General features: G+C 54.7%; 1 protein-coding gene across 2 annotated transcripts in view; it reads right to left on the bottom strand.

The window, feature by feature from the left end:
• The window catches only part of PHACTR3 (phosphatase and actin regulator 3), a 205860-nt gene that overhangs the window by 417 nt on the left and 186327 nt on the right, over nt 1–19116 (bottom strand). For both annotated transcript variants that reach the window (XM_036901853.2, XM_036901852.2), the window contains exons 9-12: nt 8099–8154; nt 4405–4466; nt 3440–3580; nt 1681–1757 (exon numbers count right to left, since the gene is read on the bottom strand). In XM_036901853.2, the coding sequence (XP_036757748.2) occupies nt 1681–1757; nt 3440–3580; nt 4405–4466; nt 8099–8154 (336 nt within the window). The remainder of the gene's footprint in view (nt 1–1680; nt 1758–3439; nt 3581–4404; nt 4467–8098; nt 8155–19116) is intronic.

The raw sequence follows: 19116 nt of genomic DNA, 5'->3' as shown, positions 1-19116 counted from the left end.
GGGAGCAGTGAATTGATGGATGAATTATTGGAAATTATAGTAAAGTCATGGTTTTCCTTTTTTTGGTAGAGTTGGTAATGTGCTTGTGGTAGCATAAAACATTTAAGAAATATTCATGATTAAAAATATTGTTCTGACTTTTAAAAATTGACATTAACTGCTTAAATGTGGTGGTATAAAATCTTATATTTATTTCCTAATATCCAAGTTTTGGGCCTGCTGTTAAAAACCTGTCACCTAAGAAAGCTATCATGGATTTGTGAGAGTTAAGTCATGTATTTTTGTAAACATCTGTTTTAATGTATAATGACAAAATGTGTTAAGTATTTGGCATTACTATACATAGAATATGCAGTAAATACATCCTTTTTCTTTTAAATGGGGTGAACATTAAAAATAACTTTGGATGTTTTCTTGGAAAATGTTTATTTCCTTAACATTTCTTAGTGTTTTAAACAACCAAAAATAAGGTGGTCTGTTCCTGCCCAAATGTATGCCAGTCATTGGGAGCAATCTTCAACATTCTTAAATGAACTATTTACTTGCATCGTTTTTTCCTGCCCTTCCAACCTCCTCCTCCTCCCTTGGCATACTCACCCTAAAGCCAAAGTAGATTGGAATTCCATCATACCTGGTTTCTGTTCCACGGCCACATTATATATATAAAGACTATACAGAGTAAGTGGCTCTGTATAGTGCACTATACAATAACAATTGCAGTGGCTACTTTGTGATAAATAGAAAGGAAAGGAATCCATTATTTTAGTTTAAGGCAGTATGTGTGTTCAAGATTTCCTTTCTCATTGTATCTGGGGCTTGAGCATCTTTACCCCAGGGAGGAGGGACAAAGCCATGCTGCTGCTGAAGGCTTGTTGCCCACATCAGGTCAACCCCCTGGGACTGAAGGTACATGGGGACGTCAAACAGTGACTACTCATCATGGCCGTAGATAGCAGGGGCATGCTGAGAGAATGTGCAGCCAAATGGCGGGAGAGAAGCAAGTCTCTCCCCACCTGACCATCAGGAGGAATCCCATGTCCTCTGGAGACACGTGCCTCCATGAGACAAGCTGTGCTTGTGGACGAGTCAGCCACCTACTGCCGCAGGACTACAGGCTCCATAAGGCCAGGAACAGGCTTCACCTTACAACTGCACGCTCAGCACCTAGGACGGCGCCCAGCACAGAGTCTGTACTCGAATGTCTGCTGAGGAAACAAGTGCTCTTTGAGCTTTGGGAGAGCTCTGGCGTGTGTGAAAGAGGTGAGTGTAAACTTGATAGGGGACAGCGCATGGAGGGGTGGAGAGTGCAATGTCACAGCGCTGCTGTAAGTATAAATGAACTGGAGCTCCACGCTGGGAGAATTCCAGCACTCGGAGGAATTAATGTATAGGCAAGTGACTTCCACTGCTGTGAGACTAATTTTCTTCAATGCATAACGACCTAAATAAACCAATGACTATGTAATACTGTTCTGCAGCCACCTTTCACCAAGCCCTACAGACGCCTCAGGGGCGAACAGCACTTTTAACTGAGGTGCATTCGGTGTGTTAGTACAGTCCTCAGCAGAAATACTGAATTTGTTTACCTGGATACACAGTTCTTTGTGGCATTTGCCTTTCCTTTTAAAATAAATACCATCTTTTAAGTACCATGAAATTTCACACAAATAAAAATCTGACCTTGTCAAATGCTTGCTGGAAGCATGTACCTCCATCTCATTACTTTTGTATTCATTCAGTTCTTTACGAATTGCAGCCTGGAATTTAAAAATGGGACATTAAAAAAGTTAACATAGGAAATTAGTATCACGCTTATAGATTAGCAACCATTCCTAATACTTGGCTAACTTTGGTAATTTTGTAACATATATATATATATATATATATATATAAACTTTGGTGCATTTAGCATTTAGACCCTTATGTTCCTATGAAGCTGGAACATGCCTGGTATTCTGCAACTGTGAAGTGAACTTCCTTGCTGCCCTGCAGGAGGGAGGTAACCCCCATGATGGATCACAGAGGAAACCAGGCACATGCTTACAGTGTTTCTAAGGTAAGACTGCCAAAACAATGAGTCAAGTCCAGCTCTTGGTGAGCTCACTTGGAATTTTGCCATCAGAGAGCTAGAAAGAAGTCATCCTAACTAGCAGCATATGGTTATGTTTTGTGTCGTTTGAGAAATAACACTGTCCTTACAATGGCTGAGGGATGCATCAGTCTCCTCCAGCCCCCCAAGGCCCACTTCCCCTGGGTACTTCTCTCAGGTAAGCCCTCCAAGGCCAGGGGAGCAAGACGGCATCAGACACGGCCCATGAGACGAGGGACTTTCCCGGGAGTGTCACTCCCATCCTCAAACAGGTCTGCGGCCGAAGATACTTCTCCCCTTATGACTGCTTCTAGAGCATATCAACCACGGGTAGTATCCAGCAGACTCGGCCCAATGACAACACGCCTGCCCCGCTCCAGATGGGTACAATGCCTGAATGCACTTGTTTCTAACTACGTACTCACAGTCAGCGTATAACAAGTAGCAAGTTAAGCAAATTTACTGGCTGAATATTATTTTCTTCCCAAAGGCTTTAAGAATTCTGCAAATCACCAGAGGCAGGAGGGTATGACAGACACTCCCAGGTTTAGATCCCACTGTCAACAGCGTTTGCCCCTGGACAAGAACATACCCTCTCCGAGCCTTTCAGCAGCATCTCTACAGGGGTCATATCAGCAGTCCCTCAGCAGGACTTTTTTGGGGTTACAGGAAACCACACAGACTGGGTTCAGTACACGGCACAGTACGGGTGCAGTAAACATGAACTCCCCAGCGTCGCCCCCTAGCCTCTGTGACCTGCTGCCTCCCAAGCTCTCTCCCCGCCCCACAGACCATTCAGGTCAGGGTGCTCAGCAGGTCCCCAGACGGCTCCCACTGAGCCAGGGCGGGACGGCGCGCAGAGCCGCTCTGCACGGCGGTGACTCTCCTGAAGCCCTGCCATCTCCTCCCCTCCTCTGTGCCCCTACTGTGACTGATTCTGTTTCAACCTATGTCATCTATCTCCTTTTTGCCAGCCTGCCTACTTTTGATATACATCCATACAGAATTTCTCAGCCTCCACATACTTGACATTTGGGATTGGGTCATTCTCTGCTGAGGGGCCATCCTATGCATTGTGAAGTTTACTGGCACCCCTGGGCTCCATGCACTAGGAACCAATGACACCCTCCATTCGTGACAACCACAGATACCTCCAGACATTGCCAAGTGTCCCTGGGACCAAAACTGTCCCCTCATTGTAAACACAGCCCCAACCCTGGGTTACGTTTGTGAAGACAACCTCTGGTCAAGACACAGCCTTAGTTTCAAAAGCTGATGGTGCCCACTCGCTAAGAATTTGACCTTATTACATGTTCTACCCCAAGCCCCAGAGACAGATCTGTTCTGTACCTTGTCTGCTGCTGAGAGTCTCGTCCAGGGTTTGTCTGCCCGTCTGTCATAGTCCTGAGCTTTCGCCACTTCCACGTAATCACTGAATCTTATCAGGATTTTTCTATCTCTTAGTTCATCAACTGTGGGTCTCTGATTAAGCTAAAATAAAAGATCACCATAGTTAGGTACCCACACACCAAACCAGCTTTCTTAAAGCACTTGGAACAAACAGCACATTTCTACAACAAAACATAAAACCCTGAAACTGGGAAATATAACCCCAATGTAAACAATTTATAATGTGAAGGGCTTAATTATACACTGTTAAATCATACCCCTCTCCTTCCACGTTTCACCACAAGGGCTCCCCATGCTGAGCCTACCAGCGCCCCGCACAGAGCACAGGCTTGAGCACGTTTTACGGCAGCAGCTGCTTGTCAACTCTCACTAGACAAAACTCTCACTTTACTTGATTTCTCTTTTTTTAAGTTATTGATAGAGTTAAAATGCCAACTACTACTAGTACTCATAAGTCACGCTAAGGAAGGATACACTATGCCTTCAAGCAGGACAAAATTTAATTATTGTTGAGACAGTGAAGAAAGGGAAACAACCAGAGTACGTGACTTCAGAGATGGTCAGGGCTGGCAAAGTTTACGGAGTTGCTCTCTACACTGGCCAACTAAATTCTAACTGCCTGAGTTGCAGATACAAACGCCTAAGGGTAATAAAGTTTTCTGTAATCACGAGCTTCTGGGCAAACTGAGGAAAGGCCAAGCTGCTCCTGCAGGCAACGATCTCATCCACAGGTGTGTCAGAGCCGCACAAGGCATGCAGCGAAGGCACCTCTTTCTGAGCACCTGGCGAGGGCTCTGTCGTCTAGCATCACTGAGCCACGTCTTGCGCCACCGAATTGCTACAGAAGCAACTGTCCTCCAGCCCACCTTTAATACTCAAGAAATAAGATGCTTAAATTATCATACCTTTCTTGTCAATCTTTGCTTGATTTCTCTTCTTTCTTCCTGCTCTGTCTGATCATTCCTTTCTGTGAGAGGGTGAAACAAAAAAAAAAAAAAAAGAAAGGAAGCAGGTTCCGGCTCTCCCCTCCTTGGCAGGGAAACGTACTCAAGCCCTCCCCTGTTTCTGGCAGCTGATGAAACGATCAAGTGCACCTTGTAGGTGACACTTTTTCCACATCCAAGTCTGTCTGTCTCTGCTTTGCCAGCCACTGCTCAGGAGGTCAGGGTCTTACTGTCACCCAGAAACACTTGTACTAAGAGAAGTTTGCCAACACCCAGCCGGGTTCTCCTTGGCCCTCCCTGTCAGGGAGCCCACATACACTGCTGCTATGCATGCATTTGCAGGAGAAACAGCAGGTTCTCCTCCCTAGTCAAATATCTCTATCTGTATATTTACATCTAGGAACACAGATGGCAAACAAAAATACTTTTAGTAGGACAAGTACACACACACACACACACGCAAGTATCACTGTTTTTTTTACATTCCATTTAATAGGTACATGTACTTCAAGCCAACGTAAGATCGGGAATACCGCTTCAGATTGTGGACAACATATGCTTGCCTGCAATTTGTATTTCCAGGGTGTATTTCAAATTCAGACATACCCATGAACCCGGCTGACTCTCCACTGCTGAAGCGAGAACACTGACATGATGTGCCTTTTAAAAGGGCCTGGGTCCCTCCCTGAAACCGGCTTTGCTTGATGAGTTGTGACTCTGAACGTCTGAGTGCTCATACCTGCAATTGGGGCTAAAAATAGCACAGAACGCTGAGATGTAGTGTGAAATATGTGCCTTGCCCTGGGATATGAGATGACAGATACCCTATTTTCGGTGCTCTCTGCTGCTAAATAAAGCCTCTGGTCCCTGACTGGAACAGAATTCCAGTCCAGGAAAGGGACCTCATTCATCAGCACTCGTAGAAACACTACTGCCAGGTTCGAGAAGGGGAAACCTTGCTACTTGAAGTTAACATAATTTCACATTATCATTATCTACTGTTAATTTTCAAATATCACTGTGCATTTGGGGGGATTGGGTACATGGGTGTCTAATTACTAGTCATTCAGTAATTTTTTTAAAGAAGATCCATCTCACGTTTGAGTGTTTTAGAATAGGAAATGAACCCTATTGGGTTCTTGGTTCTTAATCCAAGTGATAAACCAGAAGAGACCGCTGTCATCAGCTCTAATCAGAAAACTGATGATACAATCAGAAAAAGTTGGTGGAAGAAACATATAAGGCCAACAACCATGGAGGATTTGGTAATGATGTGAAACAAATTGTTCAAATTTCTTAAAAATAGGCCACGGACAAATTCCTAAGTGCAGCTTCCACGTGACAACACTGAGACAAAATCAGATCTTTTTTCTAATCATAAAACAGCGTCAGCATCATGACCAAGGTCGTATGAGCACGGCAGTTGCTTTGAGAGCTGATCTGTGAAAGTACCTGGCAGGGTCCTTCTCTGGGCCAGGTGCAGTTGGGCACCAACTCTAAGAAGTCTTTCCTGATAAGGTAGCCCACAGGCTCCCTGAGCTCCACTTAGTGATGGATTTGTGGATCTCTTACTTCCAGACCCAGAAAACCCTGTGCCTTATACAAAACAAGGGATTCATGACCAGAGCCGTCATATCCAGATTTCTGAAAACAGCAGTAGCTTGAACAGTCATACACGAGTCGTAACAATCACAGATGTGTTATTGCTTCCAATCCAGTGGTTAGAATATGGATGTTGGAGCTGCATGAGACCTTGAGCTCCTTCCCTTACCAATACTCACGCTAAAAAGTCACATTACTTCCCCGGGTCTTAGCTTCCTCACCAGAGAAATGGGGACGGCAGTGCAACCCTCACAACTTGGTGTAATGATTAAATGAGGGAACATACGCAACCCTGAGGATAATGCCTGGCACACAGCAGTCCTGACACGGAACTATCAGTTTCAGAATCATCCTATGTCAGGGGGCCCCCTATGTCCATGAACACACACATGGAGTTCTGAGTGTCCCTGAGGCAGGGTCGCAATCAGGAGTTCTCCAGTTGAAAGGGGAGTACACAGTATGATATTTTAAGAGCTGATTACGTAGAAGATGCAGTATGGTCGGAGTGTGTCAAGCCTGTGTCAAGGGCCTGTAAGTGATGCTCTGCCCTGGGACCACATGTACTACCTGATTCTCATCTGCACAGAACAAAGAACAGACACCCACCACAACCTAGCAGTGAAACTCCAGGTTCTTCCCACTGGGGGCCCTTGAGAAGCTTCTGAGCTGGCCACATGCCCCTGAGGGGTTCAACGGCGAGGAAGGGGCTGCCATGGGCCACAGCAGAGCAAACCTGTTTCTCCCTTTTGCACACTGAAGGCGAGTGCAGACAATTCCCCTTCCTCACTCGCCATCTCCATTCACCAAGCACCGGTTCTATTTTGAAGGCTTTGACATTTATTTGCAAAGACTAACACAACTAGAAGCACTTTCTGGACAGAGGACCCGGCCATCCACAACCACAGGAAGGTCACTATTGACAGGAGACAGGTTCCCAGGAGAACCCCCACAGGCATAGACCCTGAAAGTGCCCCTCCAAGTCCGGGACAACTACTCTCGGGCATCTGTGACTTAGAAGCTTTATAAGTAAGAGACCTAATTTTTTAAAATTCAGATAATTGGTAACTGAGATCGCTTGACTTTTCTCTGCCTACTGGAATAAGCGTGTTACCGAGGACAAGCTTTTCTTTTAATCCTCAGGTGCAGCCTCATTCACAAGCACAGAAAAGCAGTTGCCATTATCTTAAATTTAAAACATGAAATGGGTAATTTTCAATCTCAGGGTAAGTATGTCCAACAGTCCATGTGGGAGGGAGATTGTAGGCAAAGGAAGGGGACAGGACTCAGTCGGGACCCAGCACCCAAGCCAGCAAGAGGCTCTGACACTGGCTTCTGACACAAAGTCAGCCTGGCACTGTTGTGACTGTAAAAAGATGTTCACGGAATTAACCAAACTCAGAGAACGGCTGCAGTGTTCATCACATAAAGAGGGGAAAAAATAAAAACACCTCAAAAGTCCCAGCCCTTAGAAGACACTTTATGCAGAAAATGTTTGGAAGACTGAAGAGCTCCCTGAGAAACACTTTGCAGAGCGTGTCTGCCGAATCGCCTGCCTGCCACGAGGTGGAGCAGCGTTCCCTGCACTGGGCAGGCTCTCCGGGACGCGGACGGCGGCACCGGCCACCACCAACCCACAACGGGGGGAACCCGAGGGGCGCGGGAAGGCGGGGGGCCTGCTCTCTGCTTCCTTGCCCCGGGGGGTAACCACCAAGGGGCCTGTCCTTCTCTTGCGGGATTTACGACACTGTCCACACCGTCCCTGTGGCATCCGTGCCACCAGGAACCCCCATGTGGTGGCCAAGAAAACCTGCCTGAAACCCGGCGCATCTTCCTGGGGCTACAGGGCTGTGCCATTCAATAACCCTGGGAACAGGGACATCTTCACGCTGGAAGGAGAGCTTTTAAATTTTACATGGGGCTATTACTGGGTATCAGCTTCCCTTTCGGCGCTTGCTCCCAGCTGCTGGACTTCGTGGGACAGGGAGACTCCAGCCCGCGGAGCCAGCTGCCGGAGACCTGTTGCCCACCTCCTGGGGGCTCACCAGTTACTCACGTTTCAAGATATTTCTTCTCTCCAGTTCCTCCACGGCAGGTCTTTGGCTGAGACGTCTGCGGAAAAACACTAGAATTACATTTTGCACCATGGTGGCCGCCTGCAGATGCGCCCCGCGCTCCACAAGGGGCCAAGGTGGCCTCTCCCCCGCCGAAGATGCTCCCCAAAAGCGGGAGAGACGGGAGCCCGGGGGTGGCCCCTTGCAGCCAGTCGAGGCAGCCCCCCGCGGGGTTGGGGGGTCGCCCTCTGTCACGGAGCTGCAGGGTCGGCCCCCGCGCCCCCTCTGGCCACAGGGCCGCTCATGTCCGGGCCGGCGTCCCAGCCCGGCTGCCGGGAGAGCCCTCGGCGAGGCCCGTCCCCCGCGAGCCCGGCCGCCGAGGCGCCGCCGGCAGGGGGTGTGGCCGCGCGGGCTCGGGGCGGGGCGAGCGCCCCTCACCCCCACCCCCGGCCGCACCCCGCCCTGCCCCGCCGCAGACCCCGGCCTTCCTGCCCAGGGCTTTCTCCGAAGGAGGGAGGATGAGCCGAAGAAAGGAACAACCATAAGTAAATAAAAGGCGCGGGCGAGGGAGGCATAATTAGGCAAAATTAGTGCCAAGCGCCCATTATCTTCGCAAGTCCCATAATGTCCTTGGGTCACAGCCAGAGACCATCCCACTTCCGGACCCCGAGCCCCTGCAGGGAGGCTACAGGGCTGAGCATCTGAAAGCCCAGGTGGGGGCCGTAATACTTAGCTCCAGAGAGGATGCTGCCGCCAGAGATACTCATTTCCTATTTATAACCCCTGTCCCAGCACAAAGCGGAGGGTGTCCCCAGGGCTCTGCCGCTCCTCCCTCCACGCCTCGGCCCGACGTTGGCTGTCTGCTTCCCGTGGGGCGCTTTGTGTCTGCCGGCTCCGTGGGCGGTTGCTTCAACATCTTGTCTGGATGTTTGCTGAGGCCTGGACCTGCCCCCAGCAACTCCTGGCTGGGACCCAGGGGCCTGGCCTCCCGATCTGTCCCTAGCTCATGGGCCCAGCCCCCTGCAGATGGGCTGAAATGCCTAAATGCCATTCATTCAATCGCTAAGCAATGGTGGATATACACCTGAGCGCCAGGCACTGTCCAAGCCCCAGGACTCAGCAGCGAAACAAGACAAGCCTTCCCTGCCCTTGGGAAGCTCAGAGTCCAAAGAGGAAGGCAGAACAATGGCAAACAAATGCAGACAACCACCCCAGAGGGCAGGCAATGCCATGGGGGTGAAACGGGATGTGCTAGATGGGTGCTGAGTCAGGGGCCTAGGGAAGATCCATTTCCCCCGAGACCCTCATGGATAGAACGGCCCAGCCATGGAAGACACCACCGCTCTAGACCAAGTGTCTCCTGACTGCCCACATCCTGGCCTTAAAGATGGGAGAAAGGGGGAGTGATCAAGGCAGGCTTCATGGAAGAGAAAATGTGGCAGAGTTGTGGAGCAGCATGTGCAAAGGCCTGGAGATGGGAAATCCTCCGGAAATCAGTCCTGGTGGCCAAGGGACAGTGAAATAGAAGCAGGAACACTCAGACACAAGGCTCACTGCTGAGCGAAAGCCCACTGTCCCGCAAGAAAGGCTGCAGGCTGGCACCCTGCTCTGTGCCATGGGCATGGGGGCCGTGGAGGCCTGGGGCAGGGCAGCCACACGCTCGGCCCAGCAGGATCTGGACCTCTGGCTCAGGAGGTGTGGGTGATTCCAGAACCCAAGCCCAAGGTGGATCCCGTCCTCGGTTCTCCAGCCAGGTGGAGAGGCCAGACTCCTGGCCATGCTGCCTCCCCTTCCCTGGGTGTGGGTTGGGGGAGTGGTGGGGACACACCCTGCCTCCCTGGACCTCCTCTGCCCCCTCGGCCTGCCTGTGGGCCCCTCTCCTCCTCCTCCCAGGGCCCCTCGCCCCTCAAGCCTTGGCTTTCCTAACTTCACACAGGTTAAACGGAATTAACTCCTTTCCTCGGGGTGCCCTTCCCTTCACGCCCCACACTGTACCTGCCACCACCCATCTGCTGCCTTCCTCAGCCCAGGTCTTGCTGGATCATCTGAGTGTCCATCAGACATACCCACCCGTGTGGACACACACGGCCTCATATGCAGGCAGAGCCTGGTGCCCAGTGACGCTGGCTGGGCAGGGCACCTGAGGGGGGGCCAGTCATTTCCTCAAACCTGCTCTGACACTGTCCCTGCAAGGGCCCAGCAAGCCCATCTGGACGGCTTTCACCCCGTGTGCTTCCAGCTGCCCCCCAGCAGGACGAGTCCCCCATAACCACTTGCAGCTCACGCCCGGGGATGGCCCCGGTCTGACCAGGCTTCCTGACCTGCCTGCTCCTTCCCTGGACTCAGCCCGTGGAGGGTGGCCCCATTCATTTGCTTTGCTAGGAGAGGGCCTGATGGTGACGCTGATGCTGGCAAAGAGCAAGAACCCTGGCCTAAGTCACCCAGGACTCCGGTCCTGACCCAGCATGGCTTGGGCAGCTCTCCCACCCTCTGGTCTTCCCAAGGGTGACTGATGACACCTGCCTCGGGATGGCTGGGCAGAAGTGAAGCAACCCGCAGGCCGTGCTGGGACTGCTTGCTCACCAGCACCCCTCTCAGGACGGTCCCATTTGCGGGGGCCCCCAGGTGATGCCAGGAAGCCAAGGAGCAGTAGGCCTGGCTGGGGACGGCCACCCAGCCCTGTGCACAGCAGAATGCTGCCCATCCACAGCCCGGGGCACACAGGCATGTACAGCCCCTGCACCCCACCCCACCCCCCAGCGCAGGGCAGGAGCTGAGAGGTACTCCCTCGGCCGAGGCAGACGGCTTTCCTGGAGAGAGGGGCCGCAGCTGTGAGCAGACAGCTCTGCACCCACGGGGACGCGCCTGTTTGGGGAGCTGCTTCCTGGGAACACCATGCCTGCTGCACTGCCAGCCTGAGTCACCCAGGAACGCCGCTGCTCTCCGCCTGGGACAGGATTCCCTGGTGAGGCAGCATCTCCACTACCACCCACACCAATTCCTGAGCAGGGAGCAGGGCCCATGGGCAGTCAGGGCGGCAGACCACCAGGGCCACGCAGGGGGCCCAGGAGAGGGGAGGCCTCTCCAGGACTGACACGGACACAGCAGGGAGAGGCTGCTGCCCCCCCAAACCTTAGCCCCTGGCCCTCACAGTGACCCTGCAAGCACAGGTGCCAGCCTGCAGAGGCACAGCTGCTGGGCCCCCACCAGGGACCCCGCCGCATTATCGAGTGACCATGGCACTGCAGGACGCGCATGCCCACAGCTGGCCCTGCACACCTGCTTACTGCCCCAGGTCCCCGTCTCAGGCCCTGGGCGACCCTAGGGCAGCCCATGGCTCTTCTTGCCACCCACTGCCAGCCCCCAGGCATCTCCAAGTCCACTGGGGCCCACGTGTCAACACCTCATATGTCCATCTGCCTCTCCATGCCCAGCTGCCTGACCAAGGCCACCAGCCTCCACGGCCCCTGCTTCCCTACTCTTCCTGCCACCTGCCCCATGGCAGCAGGCTGGCCTTTCAGAGACATCCCTCCCAGGCCCAGGACAAGTTTGAACCAGGGGTCCCCACCAAACTCGGGACAAAGGCCAAGCCCTGCAGGGCCAAGAGAGTCCATAGGGGCTCCCTCCCCATACTCTGCCCCAAACCCTACACAGAGCTGCTCTCCTGGGCAGCCCCTCACCCCCTTTATAACAAGTACTCTGCACGTGGCTTTACTCCACCAGCTCATCCACACATCTAAGTTGTAAAAACCAATGTCATGGAGCAGCTGCAACACAGGGAAAGGAAGGACGGCGAGTTTTAGTCAAATAACACATGTTCAACACGCCAGCGTTCAGACCCGGAGTGCACAAGGTGTCCACCTGCACAACCACCTGACGGCGTTGCTACAAACCGGGCCCAGGGGTCCCCTAGAGGCCACAAACGCTCTGGGCACCGCCGCTGCGGGGGGCGGAGGGGTGGCCATTTCCCAAAATGAGTGAGTCTTGCTCAAGTCTGAATGGCACAGGTATGCACTGCGGCAACTTCCAAGGCCCGGGCACTCAGGGAAAGCTCGTCGGCCATGAACCTGCGAACCGCTGGGTGTGCCGTCTCCAGAGAGCCGTGGGTGTGATGACCACCAGCCACCACTCCGGAGCCTGCGCACCCTGCTGAGGCCAGTTCCCTGCCCCTGCTCGCCGGGTAGAGGCAGTCATTCAACAGGATGGCCTGCGCCGTCCAGTGCCGCAACAGGAGGAAGGCAGGGTGTGGAGGAAGCCCAGAGCCAAGGCCCAGAGCCCCGGCCCACCACTGACCCGTCCCCGGCCTCCCCCCCAGGCCCCACCCCTCCCAGCCTGCCCCACTTCCTCCCACCTTGGCTTTTATGCGGCTGACTGTATATGCTGTTCCCTCCTCCTAAAAGGCTGCTTCCCCACATCTTCTTATGGCTCAGCTTAAGTGCTTCCTCCTCCAGGAAGCCTGCCCTGACTACTCTAGCTGAAATAACCAAGCACTTTCTGTGCACCAGTTGCTCTTAAGAGCATTCTTTCTGTTTCATGGACTTCATGGCTTGACCTTATTTATTTACATGTTTATTTTCTGATCCCCCCAGTCCCCAGGCTCTTCGTGAACACCCTGATGGTAAGAACCACACTGTGGTCCCAGCGCCCTGTAGCCAGAGTCCAGCACTAGCCCTGGTCCACAGCGGGTGGGGGGAGGGAAGGCAAGATCCCGGATTTACGTTGGGAGACCTGTGCCTAAGGCCTGGTTCCGACACAGCAGCAGGGCAGCCCGGGGTCAGCAGCATCAGCCTGCGAAGCACACTCCCACCTCCCTCACTGGGGATCCATACCGGGGCCAAGAGGGCAGCGCGTCTGCAAACCCCGGGCGACGCCCGAGGCCAGCCTCCTAGGGATCTGAGATCCCAGGAGGGCAGGACCTCCCCTCGCCTGGCCTCCACCCCATCCCAGCAGCTCGCACACCTGGCCTCCACCCCATCCCAGCAGCTCGCACAGGGTGGCCACTCAGCAAGGGCCCTACAGGACACTGGGTGCAGCTGTGGCCAGCATGGGGAGCCCAAAGCCATCATCACCCCAGGCCTCACTGAAGTAACAACCATGGACACAAGTCCCTGTGTCCCCTGCAGAAGCAGAGGGGTCCACAGTGTGGACAGGAGTGTAGCCCCACAGTGCCCCCACCCACCACTGGCAGGACTGCCAGCCCACCAACACTGAAGCACCCACGTCCCCTGACCCGCTGGCACCAGATCTACATGGATGGCTTCTGAAGCGCCCATACAGACACAGGGCCATTGCAGCAAACTGCAGGGCGAGCCTTCATGCCTGCTGGGACCTAGACAAGGATGCCCTGGTCAGCTGGCACTGGGCCCCAGGGCCGAGGTGGAAAAGACCAGGTGCATCTCCACTGGTCCTTATGGGAGGCCTGGCCGGCTGGCCCCTGAAAAAAATGAACAGGTATGAGTGAACATGGGAGGTGGGAGGTGTCATCCGGTGGCAGCTGTTCACTGCATCACTCATGTAGGGGCTGCATCTGGGCTGCCGTTGATGGACTAAAGTCCACAGTCAGGTGACTAAGGGGGACTGTCCTTGATGACCTGGTGGGCCTGGGCTAACCAGCTGAAAGGCCTTAGGAGCAGAGCAGGGCTCCCCCGTGAAGGAGAAATCCCACCTGTGGACAGAGCCCTTCCCGACAGGCCACCCTGCAGATCCAGCCCCAGGCAGCCAGCACACAGGGTCTGCACCCACACCGTGTGATAAATGTCTTGTCTTCTACAGGTTGCTTCTCTGGTGCCTGACAGTCTCCTCTGTAAACAGGACGACAAAAACACAAGACAAGCCCTCTCACACTGTCCCCTCTTCCACACCTCTGGAATAACCAGCACTCCCGTCCTTCTGGGAGACCAGGACCTGCTGCCTGCAGGCAGGCAACCCCCAACCCGGGGCGGTCTGCTCCCGACAGTGAGTTGCACACCTGCCAGGAACTGGTTCCCCTGCTCCCTAACCTGTGTGTATCGGGTGTACTGGTTTCTGCGACCAGGTGCTGTAATTACACTTATACACACTGATTTAATGACTTAATATGGATGTAAAAAGAAAACGTTATTTCTAGGAGCACTGAGTTGACTGGGAGTCAGTACAGGCAAGATGCTCAAAGTCCTACTGCTGGCTTGTGTGGGAGGGGAAAGGGTAGCGACGGGAAGAACCAAGCACCCGGGAAGCGGCCCACTTAGAGTGCTTCCACGTGTCTGTAAACCCTCACTCCTCTTCAGAGAACCGCCACTAGAGACTGGACAGGACACGTCCGGGGCTTGTTGCACATAAGACTCCACAGGACACCCTTCCTCAGCGGATGCCCTGGATTCCACCCAGAAGACGGCCGAGTACACACACACACGAGTACGACTCAAGTTAAAGTGCCCAGAGCATGAACTCATGGTTATAATTCTCCTTCTAACCAGCTATTCGATAGCCCACAGGCACTGCGTGTGGAGGAGGGGACTGTGACCTCCCCTAGGTGATGGGCTCAGGGCACATGGTACCCACCCAGGAAGCAGGGATGGCGTGAGCTACTTGCCACTGTGGTTCCTGCTACTGAGAAAAGCCCGCCTGAGTGGCTGAGGCTGCCAGGGACAGGGCTGCTTCTGGCTGGGCTGGGGGCAGGGGGTGATGCACTGTTTAATTTTACCATGTACAGCACTCCGTTATTCAGACCTTAACAAGTAAAATACTGCATAGTGCTCCCCTCTGTCTGCTCCCTGGCACAAAGATGTGCGGCCGTCTGGTCCATAAGCATTTATGGAGCACCTCCTGGCTATCAAGTCCCAGTGGCACCTGCCGCTGTCCCTGCCCATCCCCCACTCCCAACCCCAGCCAGACGCTGTGCACCCCACCTCTGAGCTTCTGTTCGGGCAGCCTCCCCGTCAGGCACCCCCTTCTCTGTCCCCACATTGTGCTCCTCTCCTGAGCAGCCCGACTCAACAGCCTGAACAGTGGAGAGGTTTGTCCACGGGCTGCACCTTGAGGTTCCTGGCCCTCTGTCCTCAGCTAACCTGGGAGTCGAAGGCAGGACCAGGCCAGGGCAGTGACCGGAGCACAGCCACGCTAGGTGAGCAGGCGAGTACAGGATGAGGAAGGGCCGTGGCAGAGAAAAGCTTCCCTTGGCACTACTGTCCTTGATTTTAAAAAAGACGCAGACCACCCTACACACCAGATGGCCTCTGCAGGACACAAGCACCATCAGTGCCCCCGGGGAGCCCCCCACCTTCACCAGCCCAGAGGGGGATGCTAAGGGCCACTGGGGCAGGGGCAGGCACAGGAGGGAAGGCAGGGACTGACAGCAACTGTACAGGGTGGTGGCCTGCTGAGCACCCCGGGACCCCATAGGCTCATGTCCCCAGCCCGTCACACATGCTGTTACTCGATCTCCCTCCCGGTCCCCTTGTCCTGAATGCAGCACCTTTGTCCATTCTGTTCCTTCCTCCATCGCCACGGCCCAGGGCGGCACAAGACGTTGCTCAGAAGTGTCTGTCCTTAACTAAATGTCCTGGTGTGTGTGTCGGGTGGGGGAGGTCACTAAGGAAGGGCCTGCAGTATCTGTCCACGTCACCAGGGGCACACAGAGCTCCCCTCCCTCCTCCTCAGCTCCCTGCCGGCTGCCCCCTGGTCCAGCCCTGGGGCTCAGGACATGGGGCGCCTATAAGCGGCCAGGTGGCTGGCCCTTCCTGAGCCCACGGGGCTCCACGCCGGCCCGTCGGTCCAGGCAGCTTTAGAAGTGGCTGTCACCGGCCCGGAATGTTTCATTCACTTGTCCACCTGTCTGCCTGTTCCTTTCTTCCTTCAGTTACGTCCACGACAAAATTAACTCGGACACCTACAGCAGAGGAGACTCCTAGCTTCCCGGCCAATCTCCACTCTCCCTTCTGACCCAGCACTAGAAAGCTGATGCTGTTCAGGGTGGCCTCTTTTCCTGCTAAGCTCGGCCATGTGAAGAGGTTCTGACCATAAGCTGTGTGTGTGTGTAGAGGTGTGCCTTGGAGTTTCTGGAAGAGCCTTCTCGAAGACATGACCCGGCTGGGATGTGTGCACCTTTGGGACTTGAATGTGATGTCTACGTTGATGGCTGCGGTGTTTCTGCAGCCATCCTGGATCATGGAGGAGAAACGCCACTGTGAGAGATGGTTGAGCAGGAAGATAGGAGCCTCGGTCCTTGATGACTGAGGAACAACCATGCCAGGCCTGACTGTCTGCAACTACTCCATGAAGTGGGGTGGCCCCCAGCCTGGCATCCAGAGCCAGCCTGCTTGGGTCAAATCTCAGCTCCATGGCATGCCAGCTGTGTGACTTAGGACATCTTACCTAACCTCTCTGAGTGAAATAGAGCAATGGTAGCGTTTACATCTTGGGCCTCCGTGAATGCACACAGAGCACAGTCCCTGGCACATAACACGAGTTTGATGAACACTACTGAGTGGCCATTGTGCTATGATTACTGTGACTACTGCACATGGGACAAGCCCTGATTCCAGGCAGAGCAGGGCCGGGTGCTTTCAGTCCCTGCAAACGCCTGGGCGGACAGGCCCGACACACCTATTCCACAGGCTTGGTGAGGTGAGTGATCGCCTCCCAGCCAGGCGACCTCCCAGCCGCCAGGCCCCCTGCTCCCTGGGTCTGGGATTCGGGTTTTATTGACGCTGGAGGCGAGCTGATGTTGCTTCGCATTTTCTTACAAAGCACTTGTACTTTCCTTGGCAGACTCCCCAGCACCTGAGGAAAAGAGAGGGCAGCTTGAGCGCCCCCCGGAGGGCCCGAAGCGCCCGGGGCTCACTGCAGGGACAGCCCCAGGGCCGCCAGCCCCAAGGCGGCTCCCGTCCTGCACACCAGGAGTTCCATCCAAAGAACATGCTTTATATTTATGTCGTCAGACGTTTAAACTTCATCAAGCATTTCCCATTTGGGAAGCACCGTTTCTGTTGCTTAGCTACCCCCACCCCCCATGTCTGAAAGCAGGATGGTCGGCACTGAGGATCCGGTGACAGGAAACACAGTCCTGAAACCCCACGAAAGTCCCTCAAAGCCCTTGACCTTGAGCGGGTGCTGCTCACACCACAACCTGTTTAGCTCAGACGGCCAGTGGGGTCCCCCATGCAGTCTACACCCTCCACAAGCTCACCCGCCCTCCCGGATTTAACCACCACCAATCATGCAGGGTACCAGGGTGTGCCAGACTCCGCCAGCTCTGCGCCAAAATCTGGACATGGCAAGCGCTTCCCATGTCTCTTCCTCCTTCCTGCCCCCCCCCCCCATGAGAGTGCCAGAACCCGCAGCTGGGCCATCAGCTCAGGCACGCTCCCGTTCCCGTTCCTCTGCAGCCTGCTTGCACGGGACGCGCAGCCCTCGGCCTGCAGCACCTGCCAGGCCAGTGTCCCCTGCTGCTCCACACCCGACCCCACGGGGGCGGGGCGGTCTCTCCGACACTACCCTCACCCTGTCGCCCCACCTGGGAGCCCTCGGGACCATAGTCACCCTTGAACACCAAGTCAATGAGCACCGCTCAATGCATCAGTGAGCAAGACAGGCATATCCCAGCATCCTGGGGCAGCCAGACCCAAAGAGGCGAGTGAACGAATAAAAGGCCATCTCAGACAGCAGTAAGTACACTAGGAACACAAGACAGGAGCAGGTGACAGAGGAGGATGGGCGTGTCACTGTGGGTAGGGGTAGTTGGGGTAGGGGCAGTGCAGGCAGGTCCCTGTGGTGACATTCAAGCCGAGCCCTGAAAGACAAGGGGTGGTCGCGTGTGGGTCGGGAGCACAGAAGGGCCCCCAGCAGCCTGCTGACCCTCCAGCCTGCTCCCCCTGGCCCGCCGGGCCCTTCACAGCACTGCGCTCTCCTGGGCAAATGGGTTCTGGGCCTTCTTACTTCTCTTCCCCTGCTGTCTGGCCAGGACACACTTGTGCTCCAGCCTCAGCCTGCCAGGTGAGCTGGCACCCACTGATCCAGAAGAAGCATGCTCCATGTCACCCACGCTGCCTGCACCCCAACTCTGCCCCCCCTCCTGCTGGATTAACCTCCCCTCCTAGACCTCCCACTTCCACGCCTGCCTCGTGTCTGCCTTTGTCCCTGTCTTACTAGATGCAATGATTCGTCGTGCACTCTGCCCCTGGGGCCCACACGGGGCAGGGGTCTGTAGTCCCCGTTACTGGGGTGCGCACCCCACAGAGGTGCAGGGCATTTGATGCTGCGAAGAACAGGCTTGTCTCCCTGTGTGAGCTCTCAGCTTTCCCCCATGCGTGATTTAAACCATTGCCTTACGTCACAGCAACCACGGATAAACCGTGGGGTGGGAGGCAAAATCCTGAGAATTTTTAAGGACGGCAGGGGCTAATAATTACCCTAAGAGCCACACTCAGCTTCAGCTAGGCCCTGACCTAGGACACCCCGTGCTTCTCAGTGAGGGCTGCAAGGTGGCCATCAGAGGGACACTGTAAGGACCATGCAGGGGCACGTGCTCCACGGCCCATGCACATGGAGCAGAGCCACTGCCAGGCAAGCCTGGTGGACGTGGGCATTAGCTGCCACACTGATAGTGACCTGCACCTGAGACAGGACTCTACCCTACACGCCCATGTGTAAGATGACAGCAGGATGCCACAGCATCCGGTGGTGAGCCCAGGCTGGGGCGGGGGCTCGGGAACCTGCTCACTACCTCCAAGATGCTGGGACACATCTTTCCCTCTAGGCCGTCTCCTCATCTGCAGGGTGTGGGGGACAGTCTGTGCCCAGGACCACTGTCAAGCTTGAAAAGCAGCCCGCTGACAGCCCTGCCAGCAAGCTGGGGGCCTCCTGCAGCTGATCCCATGCAACCTGGTGCCCCACCTCTGGCTTGTCTGAAATGCACCCGGGATGCCGCCACAGTGGTGAGACTCGGGTCCGTGCAGGCTCAGGTACAAAGGCCCAGGGCGAGTTCTGCACTGTGGCTTGAATGACAGCTTCCGCAGGAGGCGTCCCTTGGCATCGCACGTTC

This window comes from Manis pentadactyla, chromosome 5, assembly GCF_030020395.1.
Source record: "Manis pentadactyla isolate mManPen7 chromosome 5, mManPen7.hap1, whole genome shotgun sequence".
Taxonomy (NCBI): domain Eukaryota; kingdom Metazoa; phylum Chordata; class Mammalia; order Pholidota; family Manidae; genus Manis; species Manis pentadactyla.
The sequence above is the reverse complement of the archived record's forward strand: the minus strand, read 5'-3'. Positions and strand labels throughout refer to the sequence as shown.